This window comes from Hordeum vulgare, chromosome 1H (genome assembly GCF_904849725.1).
Source record: "Hordeum vulgare subsp. vulgare chromosome 1H, MorexV3_pseudomolecules_assembly, whole genome shotgun sequence".
NCBI classification, from domain to species: Eukaryota; Viridiplantae; Streptophyta; class Magnoliopsida; order Poales; family Poaceae; genus Hordeum; species Hordeum vulgare.
The window spans coordinates 447,225,551-447,243,511 of record NC_058518.1 but is presented as its reverse complement, the minus strand read 5'-3'; the positions used below and the strand labels follow the sequence as shown (position 1 = coordinate 447,243,511).

Here is a 17,961-nt window from a genome sequence, read left to right as displayed (position 1 = left end):
CTATTGGGTATACCTTCTATCTTAGATCCGAAGGTAAAACCTTTGTTGCCAAGAACAGATCCTTTCTAGAGAAAGAGTTTCTCTCGAAAGAAGTAAATGGGAGGAAGGTAGAACTTTATGAGGTAATTACACCCCCTCTCGAACAGGATAGTAGCACAGCGCGGGAAGTTGTTCCTATGGCGCCTACACCAACTGAAGAGGAAGTTAATGATTATGATCATGAAGCTTCGGATCAAGTTAATACTGAACCGCGAAGGTCCACAAGGGCACGCTCCGCACCACAGTGGTACGGCAACCCTGTGATGGAAATCATGTTGTTAGACAACGGTGAACCTTCGAACTATGAAGAAGCGATGGCGGGCTCGGATTCCAACAAATGGCTTGAAGCTATGAAATCCCAGATAGGATCCATGTATGAGAACAAAGTATGGACTTTGGTGGACTTGCCCGATGACCGGCGAGCCATAGAAAATAAATGGATCTACAAGAAGAAGACTGATGCAAATGGTAATGTAACCGTTTATAAAGCTCGACTTGTCGCAAAGGGTTTTCGACAAATTCAAGGAGTTGACTACGAAGAGACTTTCTCTCCCGTAGCGAAGCCGAAATCAGTCCGAATCATGTTAGCAATTGCCGCCTTTTATGATTATGAAATTTGGCAAATGGACGTCAAAACAGCATTCCTTAACGGGAACCTTAAGGAAGAGTTGTATATGATGCAACCAGAAGGTTTTGTCGACCCTAAGGGTGCTAACAAAGTGTGTAAGCTCCAGCGCTCCATCTATGGGCTGGTGCAAGCATCTCGGAGTTGGAACATTCGCTTTAATGAGGTGATTAAAGCGTTTGGGTTCATACAGGTTTACGGAGAAGCCTGTCTGTACAAGAAAGTGAGTGGGAGCTCTGTAGCTTTCCTCATACTGTATGTGGATGACATATTATTGATGGGGAACAATACAAAAATGTTGGAGAGCATAAATACCTATTTGAACAAGAGTTTTTCAATGAAGGACCTTGGAGAAGCTGCATACATATTAGGCATCAAGATCTATAGAGATAGATCAAGACGCCTCATAGGTCTTTCGCAAAGTACATACCTTGACAAGATATTGAAGAAGTTCAATATGGAAAACTCAAAGAAAGGGTTCTTGCCAGTTTTGCAAGGTATGAGATTGAGTAAGACTCAGTCGCCGACCACGGCAGCAGAAAGAGAGAAGATGAGTTCTGTCCCCTACGCTTCAGCCGTGGGCTCTCTAATGTATGCCATGCTGTGTACCAGACCTGATATAAACCTTGCCATAAGTTTGGTGGGGAGGTACCAAAGTGATCCCGGTATGGAACACTGGACAGCGGTCAAGAATATCCTTAAGTACCTGAAAAGGACTAAGGAAATGTTTCTCGTCTATGGAGGTGACGAAGAGCTCGTCGTAAAGGGTTACGCCGACGCTAGCTTCGACACAGATCCGGATGACTCTAAGTCACAGACCGGATACGTATATGTGTTGAATGGTGGGGCAGTGAGCTGGTGCAGCAGCAAGCAAGAAGTCGTGGCAGCATCTACATGTGAAGCGGAGTACATAGCTGCTTCAGAAGCAGCTCATGAAGGAATTTGGATGAAGGAGCTCATCACCGACCTTGGAGTGGTTCCAAGCGCGTCGGGTCCAATGACACTCTTCTGTGATAACACTGGGGCCATTGCCATAGCCAAGGAGCCCAGGTTTCACCGGAAGACGAAGCACATCAAACGCCGCTACAACTCCATCCAGGACCATGTCCAGAGTGGAGTGATAGATATTTGTAAAGTACACACGGATCTGAATATTGCAGACCCGTTGACTAAACCTCTTCCACGAGCAAAACATGATCAACACCATAATGCTATGGGTGTTCGATACATCACAATGTAACTAGATTATTGACTCTAGTGCAAGTGGAAGACTGTTGGAAATATGCCCTAGAGACAATAATAAAATGGTTATTCTCATATTTCCTTGTTCATGATAATCGTCTATTGTTCATGCTATAATTGTATTAACAAAAAACAGTAATACATGTGTGAATAAATAGATCACAATGTGTCCCTAGCAAGCCTCTAGTTGGCTAGCTCGTTAGTCAATAGATGATCATGGTTTCCTGATCATGGGCATTAGATTTCATTGATAACGGGATCACAACATTGGAAGAATGATGTGATGGACAAGACCCAATCCTAAGCATAGCACTAGATCGTATTGTTCGTATGCTAAAGCTTTTCTAATGTCAAGTGTCTTTTCCTTCGACCGTGAGATTGTGCAACTCCCGGATACCGTAGGAGTGATTTGGGTGTATCAAACGTCACAACGTAACTGGGTGACTATAAAGGTGCACTACGGGTATCTCTGAAAGTGTCCGTTGGGTTGGTACGAATCGAGATCGGTATTTGTCACTCCGTGTGACGGAGAGGTATCTCTGGGACCACTCGGTAGAACATCATCATGAGCTCAATGTGACTAAGGAGTTAGTCACACAATGACATGCTACGGAACGAGTAAAGAGACTTACCAGTAACGAGATTGAACAACGTATAGGTATACCGACGATCGAATCTCGGGCAAGTTCTATACCGACAGACAAAGGGAATTGTATACGGGATTGATTGAATCCTTGACATCGTGGTTCATCCGATGAGATCATCGTGGAGCAAGTGGGAGCCACCATGGGTATCCAGACCCCGCTGATGGTTATTGGCCGGAGAGGTGTCTCGGTCATGTCTGCGTGTCTCCCGAACCCGTAGGGTCTACACACTTAAGGTTCGATGACGTTAGGGTTATAGGGAATTGTTATACGAGATTACCGAAAGTTGTTCGGAGTCCCGAATGAGATCCCGGACATCACGAGGAGCTCCGGAATGGTCCGGAGGTAAAGATTGATATATAGGACGGATGGTTTTGGACACCGGAAATGCTTCGGGCGTCACCGGTAACGTACCGGGACCACCGGAGGTGGGCCCGGGGGTCCACCGAAGGGGGGCAACGACCCCGGAAGGTAAGGTGGGCCAAGTGAGGGAGGGAACCAGCCCCTAGGTGGGCTTGTGCGCCTCCCCACTCAGCCCAATGCGCAGGGGAGAGGGAAGGGGAGGCAAACCCTAGGCACAGGTGGGCCTTAGGCCCACGAGGTGGTGCGCCACCCCCTCCCACCCTAGCCGCCGCCTCCTTTCCCATCTGGTGGCTGCCGCACCACCTAAGGGGGAACCCTAGGGGTGGCGCACCCCCATCCCCTCCTCCTATAAATAGAGAGGGGTTTTGGCCCTTGGGAGATAGACTTCTCCCTCTCCCTCGGCGCAGCCCTGCCCTTCTTCCTCCTCCTCTCCGCCGGTGCTTGGCGAAGCCCTGCCGGGAGACCTCGTCTCTCCATCGACACCACACCGTCGTGCTGCTGGAGTTCTTCCCCAACCTCTCCCTCCTCCTTGCTGGATCAAGGTGCGGGAGACGTCACCGGGCTGCATGTGTGTTGAACGCGGAGGTGTCGTAGTTCGGCACTAGATCGGAATCACACCGCGATCCGAATCGCTGCGAGTATGACTCCATCAACCGCGTTCTAGCAACGCTTCCGCTTAGCAATCTTCAAAGGTATGAAGATGCTCTTACCCCTCTCTCGTTGCTGGTCTCTCCATAGGAAGATCTGAATATGCGTAGGAAATTTTGAATTTATGCTACGTTACCCAACAGAAACCATGCCAAGTTTCATGATTTTTGGGTGAGTTTTGCTTTACTTGGATTTATAAACCAAGATTCTCAATGTTTCACGACGACAAGACCTATGTAATTCATTCCCATTCCTTCAATGCGACCTAAACATGCACCCAGGGACACATGTAGTATTTTTCTAGCCATTTTGGTGGACTAGGGCATGTATTTGTAGTTCAGATTTGAATTAGAAAAAAAATACAAGGCAAGAAGAGGCGGCAATTGATTATCGTTTCTCCCACAAGGGGGGCGTTTCCCTATTGGGACCACGTGGGTTCTTGCGATAAGCTCCGGTTTGTAAGAGGTTTGTAATAAAGATTGGTCCAAATTGGACAATTTTTTTACATGACATATATGTGCCATGTTGTGACACCATACCAATTTTAATGTTTTTCTGGTGAGTTTTGGATTTACGGGGACATAAAAAACTGAGATTCCTAGTGTCTGAGGCCGAGCCATGTCAGGACTGGTTTCCAAATAAAATAATTTATGTCACCAGTGTAGAAAAATATTTCCCACTAAAAGACTCATCATGATACAGAAAACCTGTAGTACTTAATATTAAACAGAGTAGAGCGGAGGTCGCTCTACAAATTATTACAACATGTTCAAGTCTCGCGCGGACGAATATGTTATAGTGGTAAAGGGGATAACTCTACTGCTCGTAATAAAGGGGACACGTCACATCAGAGTAATGTGACATGTCAAGTACTATGATGCGCCAAGCGTCATAGTGAGGCTTGACGATTTATTCGTGGTGGCGGAAGCGGTGAAATAATACAGCGGCGGACTCCAAGATCGCAAGACTGACTGGGACTCCACTAGACTTCGGACTCGCTATCGAACTCTTCATCCATGAGGTCTTCTTCATCCATATCTGGCCACATCAACAAGCCAGTGAGTACTTCGAAAAGTACTCGCAAACAGTTTGCACAAAAAATGGGATGCATGCAGCAAAATTTTAATATGCATGGTTCAGATCATAATTTATCATAATAAAGATGTTAGTAGCAGTTAAGTTAGTGGATAAGTCGGGCGGTAATCCTCTCGAAATATCGAAATAGAAAATAAAATGCATCGATCAAGTGTGTGGAGCAACGCCTTGAAAAGTTAAAAGGTAAATAAATCACCACTATCGGGCGTCTAAGCGACACCTCATACAGGGCACAAAATAAATAACAAGCCGCAGTCGGGCGTCTTAGCGACACCGCGGAAAGAGCATAAAAATGATAACAAGTCGCAGTCGGGCGTCTTAGCGACACCACAGAAAGGACATAAAATAAATAACAGATCACAGTCGGGCGTTTTAGTGACACCACAGAAAAGGCATAAAATAAACAAAGGATTATCCGCGTGGTACAACCAACCTTCAGGGTAATCTTAGAACCAGGATATTAATAGTAGTTTTTTCACAACACCGTTAGATGTCCATAACCATCATCATTAAACCATACTTGTGCTCGAGGGACCGAATCTAAGACCGACACTTGACCTGTCAAACGATCGTCCTTGACCATGGACACAACTACCCGAATAGTTTTGACTCTGTAGAGGGTGTACTCTTTGCCCATAGCTCACGGTTTCCGATAGTCAATATGACTAATACCGTGTACAGTGTTTTAGAAGCAGATGCTCAAAATCATCACACACCCATTTTACCCCCGCGAATACCGGCTTCATCCGGACTACGCTCACAGGGAAAAACCATAAGACGGGGAGGCTCCGACCTCGACTAGCATGGGATCAAATTTATATCGCACGCTACAAGGAAGTGCCCTCCCTCTCGGTCCTAGGCCGGAAACACCCATGCCCCCTGACCGGATGACTGTATTTAGTCCAAGGCCATGGATACCTTCATACCGGCCCCTCTACTTGGTGTGTAACTGATAATAGGCCTACGACCGACTATACCGAATCCTCTTTCAAGAAACTGTGGCAGCACAATAATAAAGGTAAGACACTGACAAGACTCGATCTAGGTCGATACTGGAGTTATCACTTTCTTTGCATCATTGTCATGCACTCGTCATGACCAGGCGACAACCTATCACATTCCGTGTGACTAAGTTATCCATGGCCTCTCACAACCATAATGTTGCCATAGTCATATATTAACTTTGTTTGTGAGAGATGCAATATGCTTGATTAATGCAATGGATGAATATTAAATTTGTTATTGAGCAAGGAACACATCAAAAGTTCAAACATGTTTGCCTAGTTCCACGTAGTCGGGATCGAGCTCGGTGAAGTTAACGTCGGCGTTTCCTTCGTTGGAATCTACGGTATACAACATATATCATCGTAAGAGCTAGTGCCTAGCTACTGTCTCCAAACCCGTGAATCCATCGAGATTTATTTCGGGCACCTAGGCTCTGATACCAATTGTTACGCAATCTGCTAACACCAGCGTTTCCGACCCACATGTGTGAACCAGGCCCAACCGGAGATCAAATGCCGACTTATGAGAGGCCTTGGGCCCTCACCCCTCCTAAAAGACTACACTATTTGGAGGGGACACCCCCGCTCTCGTTACGCAATCCCTGGTCCGCTAACACCAGCGTTTTCGACCCACATGTGTCAAGCAGGCCCAACCGGAGAGCAAATGCCGACTTATGAGAGGCCTTGGGCCCTCTCCCCCCAAAGACTAGTCTATTAGGAAGGGACACCCCCGTCCTTATAAGTTGAGTTATGTCTCCTCCCACAACCGATGTGGGACTAAAGCCAACAACAGGAGAGGGCCTACCGCCTACATTTGAAGTCGCAACATCTGAAGGAAGAGCACGCACGGACCGAGTGCCACATGGAGCTGGAAAGTCCATGGGCGCGGGAGGAGGAGGAGGAGGAGCGTTTGAAGAGGAAGGCGGAGGAGCGCGCCCGACAGCCTGCGCAGCTCGGGCCTGGAGGCAGCATTCCCTGGGCTGGCCCGGCTCCGAAGCTCATCGACCTCACCGGTCCGAAGGAGGACGACAACGCCTAGGGTAGCGCACGGGGTTTTATATTTAATTATTGTTTTAGATATGTTTATGTGGACTTGGGTCGGCTTTTGACCGGTATTTTAATGTTTATTATCGTAGTCTGGATTTTTTTATGATTTTCTAATATATTTTTTAGTCCACGTTTGTAAATTTGTGACCTAAGTTGGATACGCGCGTCGATCCAAATGAAAATACGAACGTTCACTCGACAAATCCAAACAAATAAAAAACGGATAAATCACGCGTGGAGTTGCTCCCATGAACGAGCTCTAATAACCGAAAAGAAAATTCAGCGGCAGCGCAGATGACCACATGAGCATGGCAACGTAGAAAACGACTGCTCATATCAGATCAGAAATGTTTTCCTAACACGCACGTGATCGCCACGTACGGTTGCACAGTCCTATCCAGAGAGCAGTGTACCCATCGGTACAGGTCAGATCTTTATCCCGTTCCCCATAGCGACCCATCTCACTTTGCCCCCTCATGATCAGGATGAGGTATCGCCGCTGTTCAGAGTCCCCCACCGGGGTTTCCTCTCCTCAAGACGTCAGACAATATCATCTTCGGTCACCAATTTGTTACTAGCACACAGACTGATTAGTTTCAGTTAGCACGGTTTCAGGAAATTAACTGATAGCCAGTAACGCATAAAAGCAGCAAATAATCAACATGAATGTCACTGGTTGATCCTCGCGCGGCATTTATCACTGGCAAACATAGATGATTTCGTGATGCAGAAAGCTATCATCCCATTAATTCCCGTCCCTTCTGGTGATGGTCTTCGACGCAACCGTACGTGTCCCTCAAGGCGGACAATGACATTGTACTGGCCACCTAGATGGATGGGGGGTAACATAACACACAAGATTTCATTATACTGAAAAAAAAAAGTCATTATCCACAAGTAATGAAATTGGGTCCACGGCAAAGAGTAAGAGACAAGATTTATTATGTATAAATGAATCAAGGGATTCAACGGGTGATGCGGTTTAAGAGGGCAATCACAGGTTACCATGTGTATAAGAATAATGTTTCCAAAGATGGCCGGTGGCATGCTGCAGTACTGTGGTACCAAAGATAGCTATGCAAGTATATGTAGATGTAGGCTGCTGAGTCATAAAGCTGAAGAGCACATGCTCCGTCCTTGCAAGGTTGGGGCTTACTCGGAACAAAAAGGTTTCTTGCAAGCAACTTTTTGATACATATAACCATGAGTTCATAACAAGAAGGCATTCTCTACCACTCCATTCCATTCCCCACAAGCAGAGGGAGAGAGAGTGAGAGGGGGAAGGGAAAGGGGGAGCTGAAGGCATGGAGGGCAAGCACACCGATCAGGTATGTTCTGGTACCCAGCCCCCCCCCCCCCCCCCCCCCCCCCCCCGCGCGTTCCTCAAGATTTGAACCAGGATTTTGAGTTTAGGTAGAAGCTAGAACAGACAGAGTGCGAAAAACCTGAGTTATTCAGCGGTATCTGAACTTTCTAATTCCTGCTTCTTGTGGTCACATGAAAAGAAAATCTGCTGAGGTTCTCGTACAGATGCTAAAACTAGCTGATTTCTGCTGTTTTTGGATCGATTATGCGATCAGATACATGTACTAGATACTACTCCCTCCGTTCCTATTTTTTTTAAAGATTTCACTATTGGACTACATGCGGATGTATATAGACGTATTTTAGAGTGTAGTTTCATTCATTTTGTGTCGTATGTAGTCCTCTATTGGAATGTCTAAAAAGACTTATATTTAGGAACGGAGTATGAATTAAGCCATCCAGTACTATTTCAAAATTAAAAAAAAAACATGAAATTTCAGTTTAACCTCACCTGAATACCTATCTTGTTCATCTGCTACAAAGGCAAACGTGAAGGCAAAGCACTCCAAGGTGATCTGCTGCAAGCTTTACATCTCTGAAAGCCGGAATGCGGCGATTGTGGATGCCATCAGCCGCATAGGCCAGAAAAACCCTGAGGTGGTTCTGCTCAGCAAGTTTGATGACAAGTACTACAACCGTGTCCGCTACACGCTCGTCTCCTACATCACCAGCGAAAGCTCAGCCGGTGAAGCTGTGTTCGGCCCAATCAGGAAGGTACTGCTGGAGATGATCGAGGCTGCATTTTCAGCCATAAATCTCCAAGCGCACAGCGGGACTCATCCACGCATTGGTGTCGTGGATGACATCTCATTCCACCCCTTGAGCCCCGCGGCCACAATGGAGGATGCCGCTCAGCTGGCTAAGCTGGTGGCCTCTGACATTGGAAATGGCTTGCAAGGTGTGTTGTTCGACAAGATCTTATATAGTATAACTCACTACCAACATACAAATATTCTGATCCTTTCCCCTCCCTGCTCTGTATGCAGTTCCAGTGTTCCTCTACGCGGCAGCACACCCCACCAGCAAGAGCGTCAGTGCAGCACGGCGTGAGCTCGGCTACTACCGGCCAAACCACAAGGGCGTCCAGTGGGCAGGCCAGGTGCTCCCCCATACTCTACCGGTAAAGCCGGATGTTGGGCCAGCTCATGTCTCTCGCGAAAGAGGCGCCACCATGGTTGGAGCTACACCTTTCGTGGACAATTACAATGTGCCGATATTCTGCAAGGATGTCCCGACCGTGAGAAGAATCACCCGGAGGGTGACTGGACGGAGCGGAGGGCTCCCAACGGTACAGGCGCTTGCTCTCTTCCATGGCGACAATTGCACGGAGATTGCGTGCTTGCTGGATCCAGATCATGTCGGTGCCGATCAGGTTCAGTGGCTGGTTGAGCAGATTGCAGAAGAGCAAGGGCTTGAGGTTGACAAGGGCTATTTCACCGACCTGTCCAAGGATATGATGCTGGAACGGTACTTCGAGATGATTTCTGCAGCTGATTGACATGACCACAATTTTCTTATTGTAATCATGCATGTCTGCACTTCCATGTATGCTGCTGTTTAAACTGTGGCACCAACTTGGACCCCGGACCGACCAATTCCAACATTTTGTATATACTTAGTTATATCTGCACTGAAGATGGTCTCTAGAAACTTCACCCGAGTAACTGCCAGATAACAGGTCTGGTCACTGAATGAGAATCCTGTTTTCAGTCATTCTAATATGGCAACTTGCCAAGGCAGCATTCCTTAATGCCAACTGACAAAATGTTTTCTTGGGGGGGGGGGGGGGGGGGGGGGGGAGGCATTTTTGCGTAGAAGTTTGGAGCAGAAAAGATTAGAGGGTAAAGATTAATATATAAATATATGTGAAAAATATGAATAATGTGAAAAATGAGAATCCTGTTTTCAGTGAAGTAGGCAAATGAGCAAGTACTGGATTCAACATTTGAACGGAAGCATAATATATAATTCGAAGTGAAACTACACCTATAGAGTTGGGTACCATATGGTGAGAAAGATCGGGGGCGGAGGCAAGAAAACTCTGTTCCATGCCAGCCATCGGGATTTACGTAGACTTTTCGCAGCACCATGTACCTGTCAAATGGGTAATTGAGCATCCTCAATCATCTAAATTCACACAATGAGCAACTGTGGCAATTTTACTAGCAACATCAACAGCAATGGCAGCAGTAGATTCAATAAATATCCCACTAAAAATATAAGCACGAAAAAGAAGGGCGTATCAAAAACTCCAAAGTTTTTGAAAGATAGAGCACGTAAGTAGATTCAGTATCTTTATTGGAAAAAGAAAGTAGATCCAATATACTGAGAAAGGAATAATACAAATATATAGGTGATCAATTGTTATATTTGTTGTCCGGGGAACTAATTGCTATAGTTGGTAAAGCTAACAAAAATACTTGCAACTCAGTGGAAGAAAGGCCATAGAAAATTCTTGGACTATAAGCTAGCAAGCATTACTCTTGCATTGTTCGATATTCATGTACATTCGTCCTAAGATGTACGGAGTACATTTTAGTTGAAATTCGAGACAATGTTAGCACGGATTTCACAGAATAATGCAATATGCCTGCAACTAACAAGCAGGGCTGTGGTTGAACCCCACACTCCAAAGTAGCTAACTGATCTTGCAGATTGTGATCTGGGATGAAGCACATCAGATCTCGAAGCCACAACAGGGCATTTTGTTCCAAGAATCAGATGAACTGGCCAGAACTTGGATACAAGAAGAGGCCGACGTAACAAATCTTGGTCCAGACGTGAAATTTAGAGCAGGGGGGGAACAGCACTTGGATTTACCAGCAGATTGGAGCCGCGCGTGGCCAAATCAGTAGAGGCTCCTCGGCACACGCCCGGTTGCTTTTATTATGGGGAGTACCAGCTGAGCCAAAGCGTTTCCACCGCTGGTGGAGGTGGAGGTGGAGGTGGAGGCGGAGTGCGCGGCGCTGGAGGTCAGCGGCATGCCCAATGGTCGATGGCGTCCGTGCGCCGAACGGCGGTGAGGAGCACCGGAAGGCAGGCAGAGTTTTTTTTTTTTTTTTTTAGAAAAGGGAAGGCACATAGAGTGGGTTGGGCACCACGAAAGGGAAGGCCCCCAACACGCCCAGTGGGCCGGCGGCCGGCCCACAAGTGTTTCTGCACCTCAGCAAACGTGGTGGGACGAATGGTTTTCTTGTGTTTTGCCTAAAAGAATAGAATGGTTTTCTGGTTTCCCTAGAAAAGAATGGTTTTCTCGTAATTGACACAAAAACCCTTTTATCGCGGGTTCCCAAGAGGTGCCTGTCCGGACAACTACTAGCAAAAGGCCCGTGCGTTGCAACGGAAGAAAAAATATCACACGCTTTTAATTTTTATAATCATTTTGATTTATAAAAATAATAAGCTAACTAACTAATGTAGTAAGTCCTATCCTATTTTCTTGGAAAATCAACCCTTCCATTGTTAATTCCATCATGATGAGAAATTGAGCGGGATAAGCAAAGCAAAACAAAGAGGCTACCTGAATTGATCAATGGACTGTTATCTTATTTCACTCATGGGGTAGAGAATGTGGGATCAGATGACAAACTGAAGGTGGTGTTCCATTCTCTCTCTCTACAACAATGCAATCTTACATTAAATACATTCATTCATCAGCAAACAAATTCCCACAAAACAAAATTTCTTGCTTGGAGGCATGGGGAGGGGATCTCACCAGATGATGAGTTCCTGCCAGAGGAGGGGATACATTGAGGGGAGCAAGGGTTAGGCGCCTCTATCTGGCCATAAGGAGTCGCCGTTGCCGCGCCATAACCTCGGAGTTCCCCGTGTGAGCCATGGAGGCCCGCCTCCACCTAAAAAGTACTTCGCTCCGTCGTGCCTTATCCGCGCGCCACCGCCGTTCTGCATCGAGCGGACGCATCATCCCAAGTCGTTCTAGCTATCGCGTTGATTTGATCCAGAAGCTGTGCTCGAGCGCCGAAACGGGGGCAGCAAGCAGGCAGAGGTACGACCGCGGAGGCGGATGGGTTGAGATCGACAGCAGTGGTGGTTGAGGTTGGCCGCGGCGGCGAGTGGTGTGGCAGCGGCCTGGACACAGGCCAGGGTGGACCAGGGTCGACGCGATGTGCTCGAGCGCCGCAACGGGGGCAGTGAGCGGGGAGAGGTACAGCCGCGAAGGCGGGTGGGTTGAGATCGGCAGCGGTGGCGGTTGAGGTCGGCCGCGGCGGCGAGTGGTGTGGCGGCGGCCTGGGCACAGGCCAGGGTGGCCCAGGGTCGACGGGAGGAGGCGATGCGTACGGGTATAATTTTTGCAGCGAATCGTTTTTTCCTTTTGCGTTGCAAATAAATGATGGAGCGCGGGTTGAATAACAAAAATTACAGGGGCTTTTTTATAAAAATATCGTGGTGGGTTTTCCGACGGAAGCAATAGCCGCTTTATTATTAGGTATAGACTAGCAAAAGGGCCTGTGCGTTGCAACGGGAGAAAAAAAATCGTATGTTCTTAATTTATAAAAAATGGTCTATAATCTGAGTCTTCGTAGTTACGACACAAACAGATATAGTCTTACCCTACAAAACTCCAGTTCAAGATTTCACAGGTCTTCTATTTTAACACGGCTTGCATGTAGATTTAATACATATAAAAAAACGGGCAAGTAACCTTCAATTTCATCTCTAATTCAGATTTTGTTGACGTGTTCATCCCCAATCGGGATTAGTACCGCTATGAAAGAAAGACGAATAACGAATTATTTATTAAAATTGCATCCTAGATAATTTTTTATTAAATGTTTAACATGTAAAATAACATCATATTTAAATTCTACATATTTTTTCTAATCAAATTTCATATATAATATGTTAAATTTAGAGTTATGATTTAAAAGATATGAGTATTTTAAAAAACATTTAATATATATTGCGGTTTAATGTTAGAAACATCAGAGGGTTTTCTATAAAATAGCAAGATGGACTAAGAATAGCTATTTCTTTTATTAGTAGGTATAGATTACTTCCTTCGTTCCTAAATATAAATCTTTCTAAAGATTTCACTACAGACTACCTACGAAGCAAAATGAGTGAATCTACACTTTAAAATATGACTATATACAACCGTATGTAATCTGTAGTGAAATATCTAAAAAGATTTATAATTAGGAAAGGGGGGAGTATGTTGGAACCGCCGGGGTTTGAATAAGATCACGACAGTTCGTTGGTAGGGATACAACACGGAGTGTGCCTGGATGTGTTGTTCCTTTCTGAAACGCATCTGAGTAAAGCTAAGGCAGGAAAAGTGATGAGGCGGCTGAACTTTGATGAGATGGAGATCCATAAAAGTGATGGTCGTAGTGGGGGATTATTGATGTTATGAAACAGAGGCATAAATGTTACGTCTCGAGAGGTACACTCAAACTATAATACTATATTAATATTCGGGTCGATGAGATGTCGGAATTGAGATGGTGTTTCACATGCATCTATGGTGAACCAAATGGTGAACAAAAGCACCTCACATGGGACTATATGAGAGATCCTAGTGCTATGGTAAATCTTCCCTGGACTATCCGAGGTGATTTTAATGAAGCCTTATTTGAAGATGAAAAGGAGGGTGGAAATGTATGCCCCTTGAGGTGTCTGCAACGGTCGGCTTAACCTTATCAAAGACAAACGAGAAGTCTTCGTACACGTGCCCCTAAGGAACAACGCTCTGCAGCCGCACTCGTCATTCTTGAACCCTTAAATAAATATGAAACACCTGACACTTATTTTATTTTTTGGTATTACTCGTCGTTGTTCAATCCTTAAATAGATATGAAACACCTGACACATATTTTCCGACACCTAGCTTTGTGTGGGCTTGTTCGTAAAATACGCATATTTATAACTTGTAGAAAAATGCACATAATGCAAGAATGGCAACGCCAACCCCTAAGATCAAGAGCAAGCACTGCACATCCTTGGACCTTGGGTCAGGATGGGAATGGGCCGGGTCGGCCCACTGGGTCACTGACCCGACCCAAAAAGTCAAGGCCAATGGCCCAGGTGGGTCGGCCTCAAAACATACATGGTCCAGTAAAGCCGGCACCGTGCAACCCAATGGGTCACACGGGTCGACCCAGCCAGGTTACCCTAGCCCGTGTCCGACTCGAGCAGTCGAGCTGCCCCTGAGGCCGATGGACGCCCTCGACCACCTGTGCTGTCGCCGCCCCTGACCATCTCCGTCGTCGCCCCTGACCATCTCCATCGCCGCCCTCGACCATTTCCGCCGCCGCCCTCTGCCGGTGGACGCCCTCGACCACCTGTGCCGCAGCCGGACGCTGGACGCCCCCGACCACCTGTGTCGCCGTCGCCGTCGCCGTCGGACGCCCCCGAGTATCTCTGTTGTCGCCGGCGTTTCGCCTCGAGTATGTCGTCCCGGACGCCGTCGAGCACGCCATCCCGGTCGCCGTTCTCTCCAACTTGTCGGAGGTAAAACTTTCTTGATGGTTTCCTTCCAAGACCGAGTTGAATCTCATGTTCTGCTCCTGCGTGATTCCAAGACCTCGTTGAATCACGATTTCTAGCAGTCAATTTGGTAGATAGGCTGTTGTGCTTTCTTCCTAATCGCATTGTCTAGCAGAGTAGCAGAGTTGATGTTACTGCAAAATGTAACCTGATACAGTTATTATGCATATCTGATGTTACAGCAAAATAACCTGATACAAACATTATTCAGGCAATTCCTCTGATACAGTTCAGGCATTTGATGTTACAGCAAAATGTAACCTGCAGTTGATGAATTTTCTAGGAGATCAGGAGCCAGCTCATTAAAACTGTCTGGCTGTCTACCAACAAAAAAAGTGAGAAACAGTTCATCAAAAGTTTGATCCAGGATCTAAGATGAGACAAATAAATAGCCTTTGTGTAAAATCATAACTTCTGGATTTTCATTCAGGAAACAGTTTCTACATTTGTGTAAAAGCAAGAGTCACTTTTTGTTTGTGATTGCCTGAAACATTTATGCATATCTGATAAATATTAATTGACTATTATAACAGAACATGTGTAATCAGAAAGCTTACGCTGATGTATGCTATATTTCTCTATGATCATCTTCTTGTACATTGCAGTTTCTTGTACATTGCAGAACATCTTCTTGTACATTGCAGTTTCTTCAAGTTTTGTGGGTGTTGGTCCTTGTAATGATCCTATATTTCTCTATGATCAGAAACATGGAAGAGCAAGAAGGGGACCAGGAGGCATACCGAAGTGGCAGTTCATCGTTGATATCCGGTGCGACAATGAGAAGGGCTCAACCACCTCCAGGGTTGTCTCCTTCTTCGATAAACATTTGCAAAGCTTATCATGGTGAGCATTTTCAACCTTTCTTTTTCTAAGGATGCAACTTAAGAGTTGATAAGTTATTATCTAACTACAATGTTAACACTTGTGTCCTTTACTCAGCAGGACGTTCACATGACACTCCTATGGTTGATTTTGAGGAAGATGAGGCCGATGAAGAAGATATTGACTATGATGAAGAAGAGGAAGGAGAAGAAGATGAGGATGATGAAGAAGATGATGAAGAAGATGAAGAGGGAGGAGTTGATATCATTGACATGGGATCATTTTCTGAACCAGGAAGAAAGTTTTTGTCTAAAGTGTGGAAAGAATATGAGCCTATTCGTGTTGATGGCATAGTTGTAGCTGCTGAGTGCAAACATTGTGCAAGGAATATTTGTGCTGAGCATAAACATGGAACAAGTTCATTGCGCAAACATTTGAAGAGATGCAAGGAAAGGAAGAAGGTTCTTAGAGTTTCTGGGCAGCTGAGTGCTTCTATAGTGAGTCCGGATGGAGTTGCAATGGGGCTTTGGACCTTTAATCAGGCATTAGCACGTCGAGAGCTCATGAGGATGACCGTGTTGCATGAGTTGGCATTCTCATTGCTGGAGTATGATGGATTCAGAAGATTTGTTTCTAGTCTAAATCCAAATTTCAAAATGATATGCAGAAAAACAGTGAAGGATGATTGCATGAAAGCATTTAAGGATTCTCAGATGGGCACAACAGTCAAATATATGAAGAGAAAATTCAGAAGGTATTGGAAAATGACATGGTTGAGCCTCTGTATTCCCGTGATTTTGGACCCACAATTCAAGTTGAAATATATTGAGTTTCGATTTGGCCTAGAGTTTGGGAATGAAGCTGCAACAATGATTGCTAAAATAAAAAATGTGTTTCAAGGGTTGTTCAAGGAATACCTCCAATGGAATGACAGTTTCTCAAATCCCATGTCACAAGGAGGTGATCATGACATGGCTGTAAATGGTGAAGATCCTATGGCTGATTGGGACCATCATGTCACCCTCACTGCTCGATCAACAAATTTGGATTCTACTGAACTAGATTCATACTTATCAAAGGTACCCGTCCGTCGAAGTGATCAATTCAATATCCTTGCATGGTGGCAGACGAACTCAGCTGAATATCCAACATTGAGTCGCATGGCAGCAGATATCTTGGCGGCCCTGCCTCTTCGGTGGCATCTGAGTCCGCCTTCAGCACAGGGAAGAGAGTCCTCTCAAATTTTCGAAGTCGAATGACCCCAACGACACTTGAAGCTCTGGTTTGCCTACAAGATTGGATAAGAGCCACATGTTCAGCCATACGACACAATTTTTTTCTTTGTTTCTTATTAATGCAAATTCATGAATCTTTTATATTTATTTGTCTGCAGCTAATACTCGGCTCAGCTTGGCTTCAGTTCATGACATTATACTAGACTTGCAAGGTATAATCCTCTGGGTTTCACTTGGTTATTCAACTGAACTTTGTATTGATGGATATTTCTTAGTAGCAAGTGATTTTCTATCGAGCTTAGATAGCCATGCTGCTTGAGATGTTATCTTTCTGCATCACCATTGTCTATTTGGATGTTATCGATTGGTACACCAAGCAGACCGTAATGACCTTCATAAATAGGTTTCTTAGTAATTTACTTCTAGTATGTTACCTTTTCTGCTGACTCTCACACACACAAAATGGTCCTGATCCAGTAGATGGCCACTGTGTGACAGTGTGAGCACTCTGCTACTATGTTACCTTTCTGCTGACTCTCACACACACTCTCTGGACTGTTAAGAAGAAGAAATGTTAGCTGGTCGGTATTCTTCTTCTGTGGCAGGGAAGAAATACATTTTGTAATGTAAATCATCAAGTATGTGTGATATAGTAGTTCATAAAGATGCAACATCTGATTTGTGTACAGGCCCTCCCTCTAACACAACCTTGTCCATCAACTAATTAATTGTTAATATGGCGACATCCGCTGACTGCTGCATCTCAGCAGTTTTTAGAGGGTGACTTGAGTTGCTTTGCTGTTCGATATATTAGCAGCATTCTTTCCCAACTTGATTTTGTTTCATTTGTTCTTGAACCAGCTGTCAATGGCATCTGTTTGCTTGCGTGTTACGAGGCTCTCGCACATAAACAGATAAACTACCTCTTACTGAAAATATGCATGATATGAGGGCGGTCTCTAGTCAGTGTCAGCTTTGAACATTTTTTTTACACTTTTAGTCACTGTTAATTATCATTTTTTTACCCATTTTTGTTGGTATTTGCCTATGCAAGTTTAATTCCAGCATCCTGAAGCACATAATTACTCTTGTAACATTTCCTTTTAAATACAGACAATGAGGACTGAAGCTTTTTGCCGTAATTGATGTTAACCTCCAGTAGATGATGAAGCAAAAAGATGTGAGCTTTCTCTATAATCTGCTGAAGTTTCAAAATGTAATCGCTGCTCCTTGAAAGATGTAGCTAAATGCTCATAAAACTGGTTGTAAAAAGAGTTGAAATATCGTCAACAAATGTCATTGTCTTGTATTGGCTGTAAAAAGAG

The 17,961-nt window shown here is 45.1% G+C and overlaps 2 protein-coding genes and 2 long non-coding RNA genes across 4 annotated transcripts; 2 read left to right on the top strand and 2 right to left on the bottom strand.

Moving 5' to 3' along the window:
• Positions 1-7,262: 7,262 nt before the first annotated feature.
• Positions 7,263-8,610, bottom strand: LOC123444040. The gene is made up of 2 exons (XR_006630937.1): positions 8,524-8,610; positions 7,263-7,534 (listed from the first exon to the last, which is right to left on the bottom strand). It is a non-coding gene; the product is annotated as an uncharacterized LOC123444040 (long non-coding RNA).
• LOC123444028 lies at positions 7,737-9,722 on the top strand. The gene is made up of 3 exons (XM_045120627.1): positions 7,737-8,035; positions 8,556-8,970; positions 9,059-9,722. The coding sequence occupies exons 1-3, from the start codon at positions 8,012-8,014 to the stop codon at positions 9,568-9,570; spliced, it is 951 nt and encodes a 316-aa protein (XP_044976562.1). The 5' UTR covers positions 7,737-8,011; the 3' UTR covers positions 9,571-9,722.
• A 212-nt stretch (positions 9,723-9,934) lies between these two features.
• On the bottom strand, positions 9,935-11,137 carry LOC123444036. The gene is made up of 2 exons (XR_006630936.1): positions 10,893-11,137; positions 9,935-10,166 (listed from the first exon to the last, which is right to left on the bottom strand). It is a non-coding gene; the product is annotated as an uncharacterized LOC123444036 (long non-coding RNA).
• A 4,145-nt stretch (positions 11,138-15,282) lies between these two features.
• On the top strand, positions 15,283-16,839 carry LOC123400306 (zinc finger BED domain-containing protein RICESLEEPER 3-like). The gene is made up of 3 exons (XM_045094650.1): positions 15,283-15,422; positions 15,522-16,480; positions 16,795-16,839. Exons 1-3 carry the CDS (start codon positions 15,287-15,289, stop codon positions 16,837-16,839), a joined length of 1,140 nt encoding a protein of 379 aa, XP_044950585.1. The 5' UTR covers positions 15,283-15,286.
• Positions 16,840-17,961: the final 1,122 nt, after the last annotated feature.